This window comes from Pygoscelis adeliae, unplaced genomic scaffold (genome assembly GCF_000699105.1).
Source record: "Pygoscelis adeliae isolate BGI_AS28 unplaced genomic scaffold, ASM69910v1 Scaffold32, whole genome shotgun sequence".
NCBI lineage: Eukaryota > Metazoa > Chordata > Aves > Sphenisciformes > Spheniscidae > Pygoscelis > Pygoscelis adeliae.
The window spans coordinates 3213856-3223211 of NW_008824368.1; the positions used below are offsets into that span (position 1 = coordinate 3213856).

At 40.8% G+C, this 9356-nt stretch overlaps 1 protein-coding gene across 1 annotated transcript in view; it reads right to left on the reverse strand.

Annotated features, from left to right (window-relative positions):
- The window catches only part of FNDC3A (fibronectin type III domain containing 3A), a 109596-nt gene that overhangs the window by 45322 nt on the left and 54918 nt on the right, over positions 1-9356 (reverse strand). The window contains exons 4-6 of the mRNA XM_009319956.1: positions 6811-7048; positions 5609-5881; positions 3488-3546 (exon numbers count right to left, since the gene is read on the reverse strand). Of these exons, the coding sequence (XP_009318231.1) occupies positions 3488-3546; positions 5609-5881; positions 6811-7048 (570 nt within the window). The remainder of the gene's footprint in view (positions 1-3487; positions 3547-5608; positions 5882-6810; positions 7049-9356) is intronic.

Consider the following 9356-nt stretch of genomic DNA (forward strand, 5'->3'; position numbering starts at 1 on the left):
CCCCAGGAAGCTCAGAGTTGTCATTCCCCTTGGCAATGCAGCCACTGATGACACCCCAGACTTGGATGGCATCCTGTATGCCCTGACCACTGGCAGAGGAATGTGCATACTTCTTCTAGAGAACTGGTCCCCCTACTTCTAGTCAGGATAGAAAGGATCACCCACATTCTCACGAAGTTAAGAAGGGCATAGCAGGCACTCATGATTTGAGGGCTGCCGAGAACGCTGTGGTCCAGCATGCCCCAGTGACAGCACTATCTTGCAGTAAGCTAACCTTGCAGCAAAATTTGTTTCTGCATCCATTCTGATGCAGTATGTGACTAAACTAGGCACATGCTCCCTTGTTAGGACAGACTCTCATGATTCAGAGTCAAAAGGGGTCAAAGACGCTGGTCCCTTTAGCTGCACAGCCCTGACCCATTCCCAAAGCAGGTATGTTTTGTACAGTGAATGGCACGGAGCATACAGAAAGAACAGCATGTTGCTGGGGAAAAAACCCAACAAAAACAAAAGGCAATTGTAATTTTGAACACAATGGACCAGCATTAGTACGAAATCTTCCCTGCTTCATTTTGAGAACAGAATATAATTCTTCTAACAGTTTTTTGATGCGTATTTTCCTAGAATATGTGTGTGTATATGTATATTATTACTATTTTTTTACATATATATTAATAGCAAATGACTCCCTTAAATTCTTTCTAGCATCATCCTACAGTAAGCCTGGAGCCTTTAGATCCACTGCACAAGTCTCTACTGCTTGATCTAACAGAATGATAGCAATAGGTGTTTGCTAACATCTGTGGAGATGAGATGCATAGCTGGGCAGTGAAACAACAGGCAGCAAAACAAAACCTCTGCTGGTAGGACTTCGCAGGTACTTGCTGTCAAAAGAAAGATGAGATGTGGGAAAGCTGGATTACGTTCCAGGTCCTGGATAAAAATCAATGCTATCAGATGTAGACTTACATTCATTTCTTACAGCCATAACCCCTTCTGACCCTTTTTCTCCAGCTTCTCGAAGTCTGGTCCTAATCAACAGTTCTTCATTCCAGTCTGTACTCCTTGTTTACTCCACCCCAGACTTCAGCTCTTCAGTCTCTCAATAAAGTTCTGGCATCCTTGTCTCGCCAATCTTCATCTTTCTCAGGCAGTTTCAGTCTCTTGCTACTACTGCCCACTATCCGCACCACTCTCAGTCTTACTAACAAGACATTCAGACTCCCATCACCCTTTCATTATCAGTCTGCTTGTAAAAATAACAAGTAGAAAAGTTACCCGCTCTCTCCATCTTGTTCTTCCAATAGTTCACACCTACTATTCTGTTTGTTCCTGGCCTCATTTTCTCATCTTAGACTCCTCATCTATTTTAGGATCCCTCAAGTCTTGATTGTCTTTTGGACCTGTGCTCCTTGTCAGAGCTCTCTTCTTCTCTCACTTCCTTTCTGCCCCACACCTTAATCTCCCTAAGCTTTCTTTTCAGTCCCAGTTTCTTCTCCAAAAATTCTTTTTATTGCCCCTCCACTAGCTCAAATCACCAAGGTCATCCTATAAAGAGCTACTAAACTTGACTGTCCCAGCTACTATCTACACCATGGGAACAGCTAGGATCAGCTAACTCCTCTCCATTTCTTCATCTCAGCTCTCTCAACCCTTTGTTATAAGATTTGATTCAGACAGCTTTCACCTCCATGCTGCTTAGCCACCAAAGACAGCGAGGCACTGAAGACATGTTAACCCATTCTGATGCTTGGACACAGCAGGATGCCAAGCATTCAGGACTTCCTCTGTAATTACAATCCCTGCTCAGCCCTTGGAACACCACAGAATCACAGGATGGTTGAGGTTTGAAGGGACCCCTGGAGGTCATCTTGTCCAACCCCCCTGCTCCAGCAGGGTCACCTAAAGCCAACTGCCCAGAATCATGTCCAGACAGCTTTTCAGTATCTCCAAAGAGGAAGTCTCCACAAACTCTCTGGGCAACCTGTGCCAGTACTCAGTAGTCCTCACAGTAAAAAAGTGTTTCCTGATGTTCAGAGGGAACCTCCTGTGTTTCAGCTTGTGCCCACTGCCTCTGGGCCTGACACTGGGCACACTGAAAAGAGCCTGGCTCCGTCCTCTTTGCACTCGCCCTGCAGATATCTATATACATTGATAAGATTCCCCCTGAGTCTTCTCTTCTCCAGGCTAAATAGTCCCAGCTCTCTCAGTCTCTCCTCACTAGGCTGTAAAGCAACATATAAAAGAAGAATCAAGACTGGGGCACTAAAACCAGGACCAGGTTGTCTGGGAGGTAAAGGGGAGAAGGTATGTAGTTGATGAACGGCAATGTTGGAAGTCCGATGATCATTCCATCTGACCCTTTTTCCTTCTTCATCTTCTTTTCTCTGTATGTCCTTCCTTCCTTCCATAAAAGTTTTCTCTTCTTTATTATTTGGGGGGGGGGGGGGGGGGGGTGCACGCGCCGCGCGCACAGTGTGGTGGCAGTAAGCTGAGGACTGACAAAGGATGAAAAGCAGGGTGCCTGATTATGGCAGAAGTAGCTGACTGGACAAACCCACGGCAAGCTCCCCCTGGAGTTTCTGCTGTATGGACTTTTTGTAGTTTGCAAGAGGGAACACAGACTGTTTTTACTCAAGCAAGCTGGTGGACTGAGGATTGAGGTGCAGATTTTTGAAAAGCTGTGTAAATCCTCACAGAAAGGTTAGGACCAGGGAAGGTCCAGATGATGAAAGAAAAGAACACAGGCCTGTTCTAAAATGCAAGAAACTGCTAAATTTGGCAACAGTGCTTTAAAGAGTCTCTACACAGAGGTTATGAATTACAGTTTTACAAACTGAAAAGAAATTGGTAGATTTTCAAGCAGGTCAGTCAGAAACCCACTGCTGACAGTCACCTTCTTTGGTGAATTTTATGTCTCTTCCCTGGAGGTGCCAGAGATCCTTAAAGAGAAATCTGCCATAGTTTTTCTTTACTTTTCAAATAAGATTTTCCAAAACCTCATTTTTGGTGAGGTTTCCAAGACCTCACCAGGTATCTCTCATGCCTAGAGATACCCGGTGTGTAAAATTGTTCCGTGAAGAGTTAAAACTAAACAACATTACAGGAAATAGAGAACATATTTTACAGTAAGAGATGATGTTAAGCACCATCTTAAGTTAAGCATCATCATTATGTTACTGGCAACGTTACAAGCTCCTTCTATATATATATATTTTTTTTTTGTAACTCTGTTAGTATTGAGATTTCACAGAGTGGCCAAGAAGAAGAATTCCACATATGAAGTATCAAGACAATTTTAGCTTCATAAATGTTAATATACTAAAAATTACTTTGGTCGTTTACATTTCAGTGACTGGAAGTTAAGTGAGTTTTCTTTAGTGCGGGAAGTTAAAGACCCTTTAAACTTGGAGAGAGAAAAGGAGGCGTAACTGTATAAACTAGCAACAGATAGATTCTGATTTTATGGAAAGCTTTATTTACTTACCACTGGCTTGGCTATATTAGAAAGAAGTGCTTCAAGTGCTTTTGTTTCTTCATCCTTTTCTTAAAAAACAGAATCAAAGCAAACAAAAAGTACCCATGAATATTGTTCAGTGACTTTACAGTGAAACAGCTCTTCAAATTCAACAACTGCGCATAGACTAAAGTATGTATAAAATAGAACACCCTGCCAACTTGCATTCATCTAGAGCAACATAAAACTAAAAAAGGACCCAAAGAAGTTGTTGATATAAACTATTTCTAAATCTGTTCTATGATTTAATGGAATACAGAAAGCCGAGTTATCTTTTATTAATGTAAAACTTTAAACAAACTACTGCTCTGGAGAACTTAAGCTCTTGGCTGAGATATCTCCTATAGATTTCTCTTTGTATGTAGATGCAGTCAAGTTACAGTACTTTAAATATGTTATTGCACATCATGTGGAGGACTACTGGTAACACCGTTGGCCTGCCTCAATTGCAAGGGCAAACCTTAGCTTAGCCTTCAGTTACATCTCAGGGAAAGAATCTAAGGTGTTTTGTTTCAGCTGAAGGTATAGCTGAGCTTTATAGAGGACTCGGTAAGTTTATAGAAAGTGTTTTATGTGCCTTCCCTCATACAATATTACAATTTTATTATCTCAATAGTGTAAGTGAACAGGCTACTCAGTTTTGAAGGTGTGGCCAGGCATTTTTAATTCACTTAACCTGCCTTAAACTAAAAAGAAAAAGAAAAGCAAAGCCTAATAAAATTCTTTAAAAAACATGTCACATCTATTTACAACTTTATATTTCTAAGTTTATAATAAACAGAAGTCAGAAATGTTATCACAAGTCTAAGTCACAGTATATAATTCTCCAAAATGCCTCCTGAAATAAATAATTTTGAAAAGTGGACTTTTCCATTTTTCATATAAAATACTTCTAAGGAACCATTAACATCATTTTCATAACATATGTAAGCAACAGTGCATTTTATCACCTGTGCCTTGGTAAAGTTAGCTCACAGATAAATATCAACTAACAGAAACTAAACTGAAGCCAAGACAAATACCATTCTGGAACTACAGTGACACGTATTCATTAAAGTTTGGAGCAACAGTTCCCAACTTCTGAATTCAGGTTGTATCTCAAAGGTGTCCCTTGGTACTAAGCTTTCACAGGGTATCGTCTACACATGTTTTTAAACAGCTCTTGTAGGTTGAGATTTCCTGGTCTTAGTTAGACATACTTTCTTCGCATTCCTTTTGGTCTACAGCAATCTAATATACATTGGCACAAAATCATCTCAAAGCAACCTTCAATGAGTTGAGAAAATCATGGTTTGTTTCCCTCAGCATCACTAGTTACAACTCCCTGTTCTGAGAAAATTGTACTTGGCTGATGACAAGTCTTTGACGTTGTGTTCTGAATCTGAAGTGCTATGCCAGTGACCTGAAAGTTGCATAGTGACACATCATCAGATTCGACAACTGTATGACCAAGACTGAGTGAATTCAGTCCATTTATGAGATCACAAGCTTTCTAGTGAAATAAAGGTATTAATAATAAACACATGGCAGTGTCTTAGAAAACATGAACTCACATGGGCTAGTGTGAAGACCAGTCTTTTTCTACAAAGCCCTTTCAATAATGAGTTGGTAGGGACAGGCATTATGTGAATTTCATATAACAAGAGTATCTCTTTTACCAAATATTCCTCTTTAACAAGTTGAATGTAGGTTTCCTGTATCAGACACCTGGTTCTTTCCATGTTTTCTGCAATATCAAGCAGGCCATCAATATTCAGTGATTTGTCAAAATGTAAGCACCAATAACTCTGGACAAAGCACAGATTTTTCTTTAAACAGTGTTATGAAGTATGACTAATAAGATTTGCTCAAATCTACATGGAGACTTCCATGTCAGTAGTTTTGTTCTCTTAGGCCCATCATTCCAATATGAGGAGCAGGTTGATGGCCCTTAACTCTATTCTATGTAAGTCAGGGCAGTTATGGGCTACTACTCAACTTCAAGATTGTCAAAGTGTGGTGTTCTATCTACAAATGCTATGCTCAGCCAGACACTGGACTTACATTTTATATATATATATATATGTATATAAAAATTTTGTTAACACTTACCTTCTACTTCTGTGTCTGTCTGAGAGTTGCTTTTTCCTTTACCCAAAGACTTGCTTTTGGTAGAACCTGTGCTTACACCAGCTGCATCCTGTCCTTTAGTAAGTCCATTATGTTCACTTGTAGGAGAAGGACATTTCTGAGGAGACGATGGAGGACTGTTTAACTTATCCTTCTGAGTTCCATGTCGATCTTTTAATTTTTTTTGTAACCTTTCATATGTTTTACTAGACCTTTCATCTCTAAAGTTGGATCTTCCATGAGCAGGCAGAGTATCTACATGAAAGTAAAGAAGAAAAAAATTAAATGTAATCACTAAGAACAGAATGTAATTAAAAATCTATTAAAAATGCCATGTGTGCTAAGTGCATGCTTGTGTGTAAAATTACATGTCTACTCCTACTGGAAAACTGAAGTGTCCAGCAGGTAAACTAATATACACTAATTGGACATTAACAACATGCTAGGTTGCCATGCAACCTGGCACTGGCTCTCTGAAAGTCTTTCAAGGTCGGCACCTGCTTTATAGCAGAAGTTTATCTAAAGAAAAGCAAGTCTACCAGAAATGTAAATATTATTCTAAGAACCCAACCCCTGAGTTAGTAGACACATACACTTTGCCACTAAACAGTATTAAGGGCAGATGTCAATAGCACTACCAAAGACAACTTCAACTACAGTATTACGTTTAGGTTGGTGGCACCCTATTACTCAAGTGGGACTTCAACACAGACATTGGACTAAATGCATACAGTTTTATGAAAAATAGCAATCTTTTTTTCATAATCAATACTAAGAACTCCTGTTTCATGCTTCAAACAGGATACCTGCAAGACACGAGATCTCAGAACAGTGCTCAGGTATGGATTTAAACGTTTAATCTCAGGGGAAGGCATCAACTGAATCACTACAAACACTTCCTGCATTGCTTTCCTGGGCAAATCGATAACTGATACACATAAGAAATAATCTGTATGTTTAATGGATCACTGAATAGACAAGTCAAATTAACAAAAAGAACTTCTTCTGGAATAATAAGCTTCAGTAAAAACAAGACTGGTATCCTCGTAAAACGTTTGTGTATAGCTCCCATTAAAGCTGTAAGTCTTCCTTGATAAAGCCCATACATCAGCATAACAAGTGCTGGAAATAAGCAGAGCATTATTTCCTTCGACAGAACTTGCAATATTCAATAAACTACTTACCCAGATCCCCATATACTTGTGAGGTGTGATACTGTGGAATGTACTGCGTTGCCATGTCACCAGCTCCGGTCACGGGTGAGTATATATGACGTGGTGGAGGGGGTATCATGGCTGGAAGAGGAAGGAAGCCAGGCAGTGGGGGATGTGGAGGCCTGTGTATCACTGCATGACCACCAGGATGAAATTCTGGAGCCTGGGGAACCACCACAACCCTTCGAACACCGTTATCCTCAATAACCTGTACAGTGAGAGAGACCATGCACCAAAAGAGAAATGACAGTCTGAAACATATGTTTCTATAGATACTTAAACAAAACTAGGAATAGTAAAACCCTTAAACTTGAGAAAACAGGAGAGCATAAGAAAAAAAAAAGATAGGACAATTAAAGGGCTATCTACGTTAAGTGTATTAACTGCAACAATGCTATTAATTTTGCAATATGATGGGGAAAAATACTGTTAACAAAATCTGACTGCAACACCACCTTACAAATAACAAGGTATATTTATGGCATGAGCCTAGCTTCTCCCCAGGGTCCTGTTTCCACCCTCATTCACATTGCTTGTATGCTACATTGCTCCTAGGCTTTGTTCTACAGTGTAACAACTAGACTGCTCCCTAGAAGTGATTTGGTGGGTGGATGGACCTCACTCTGTATAAATGGTGAGAGAAAAGGCACAACCGTGTCTGGTCTTTGCTCTGCCCAACTCAGCCCACCAACACTAACCAGGAGATACTTGCCATACTTTACCTGTTGGCATGCAGCAGCCATCGTCTGCATCAAGCTGTTAAAGCAAAAAGACTAGCAGGATGGTAGTCAGCCATCTCAAGACTCCTTCACAACTCAAGGTAGTTTTTAAAAAGAGGTAGTTTTTAAAAAGGCCATCAACTGGACCAGAAACAGGGGTCCCTCCTTGAAGCACATCACAGACAGGGAAGACTGCCATCCTGATCCTCTCTAGATGTTTGTATCACTAGTGGTAAATTCACAAAAATACATGACCGCTAGTAATATCTAGAGATGATCTTGGCATAATTTGACTTGTATGTATCGTGGTGTCAATAATTTAGTGTCTGTGATGCCAACGAATAAATTGTTCTCCACTTCCTAGTAAAATGCTGTAAAATAATGCCACAGCAGGGACTGCAATGTAAGTTTTCGGATGAAACATTTATCCGGAAAAGGGGGAGAAGAAGAAAGGAATCTGGAATATCATGACTACATTCAAAAGCAGGGGACAAGGCAGCCCTATGACATAAGTTTCCACTGACATTTGAAATGAGGTGAGGACATGTACATGTACACCAACAAGTAACCTGGTGTCCTGGTTTCAGCAGGGATAGAGTTAATTTCCTTCCTAGTAGCTGGTACAGTGCTGTGTTTTGGATTTAGGGTGAGAACAATGTTGATAACACACCGATGTTTTTAGTTGTTGCTAGGTAGTGTTTACACTAGTCAAGGACTTTCCAACTTCCCATGCTCTACCAACTGAGAAGGCTGGAGGGACACAAGAAGCTGGGAGAGGGCACAGCCAGGACAGCTGACCCAAACTGGCCAATGGGATATTCCATACCATGTGACATTCCATACCATGTGACGTCATGCTCAGTATAAAAGCTGGAGGAAGAAGGAGGAAGAAGAAGGAAGGGGGGGGGGACATTTGGAGTGGTGGTGTTTGTCTTCCCAAGTAACCGTTCTGCGTGATGGAGCCCTGCTTTCCTGGAGATGGCTGAACATCTGCCTGCCGATGGGAAGTAGTGAATTAATTCCTTTGTTTTGCTTTGCTTGCGTGCGTGACTGTTGCTCTACCTATTAAACTGTCTTTATCTCAACCCACGAGTTTTCTCACTTTTACCCTTCCAATTCTCTCCCCCATCCCACTGGGCGGGGGGGTGAGCGAGCGGCTGCGTGGTGCTCAGTTGCCAACTGGGGTTAAACCACGACACCTGGTGCAACAGAAGCAGATCAACAGATCAAAGCACTTAGTGCCAAGCTGTTTTCAACTCCACTGTTTAGGCTTAAGGGCATTATGCCTGGCTAGATTTAGTCCCATGCCCTGGTGTGAACACTTCCACCAAGTCCATGAGAGAAAGCTGCTTGGAGAATCAATCATTGGTTTTAACGTGTCTCCATTAGGGGTTGGTGTGCATCCGGTACATCTGGAACAGAGCTTCTGCTTTTGTTTTCTCTGACAGCAATCTAATTTGTACACCCCAAAATTATCCTGCTAGCTGAACCAATGTAAGGTAAGTGAGGTTGGTCTAGGAAATTGTTTCAAAACTTCACTACTGTACTGAGAAAGACAGTTATGTAGACACAGCTATATGCTTCTGGCGTAATGGCAGAATGAAGATCTCTATGCATATGCAATAATGTTCAAAAGACAAAGTATGTACACAATGGAGCTGATCCCACCTTACTTATAAAGAGCTGGAAATTTATATAAATGACCTAAGTGAACACAGCTTTAAAATACATACAGACCGTGTGACTTTAAAAAATGGGCTATCTTCAGTATACAGAAATTGTCCCTTATTGGGAAAG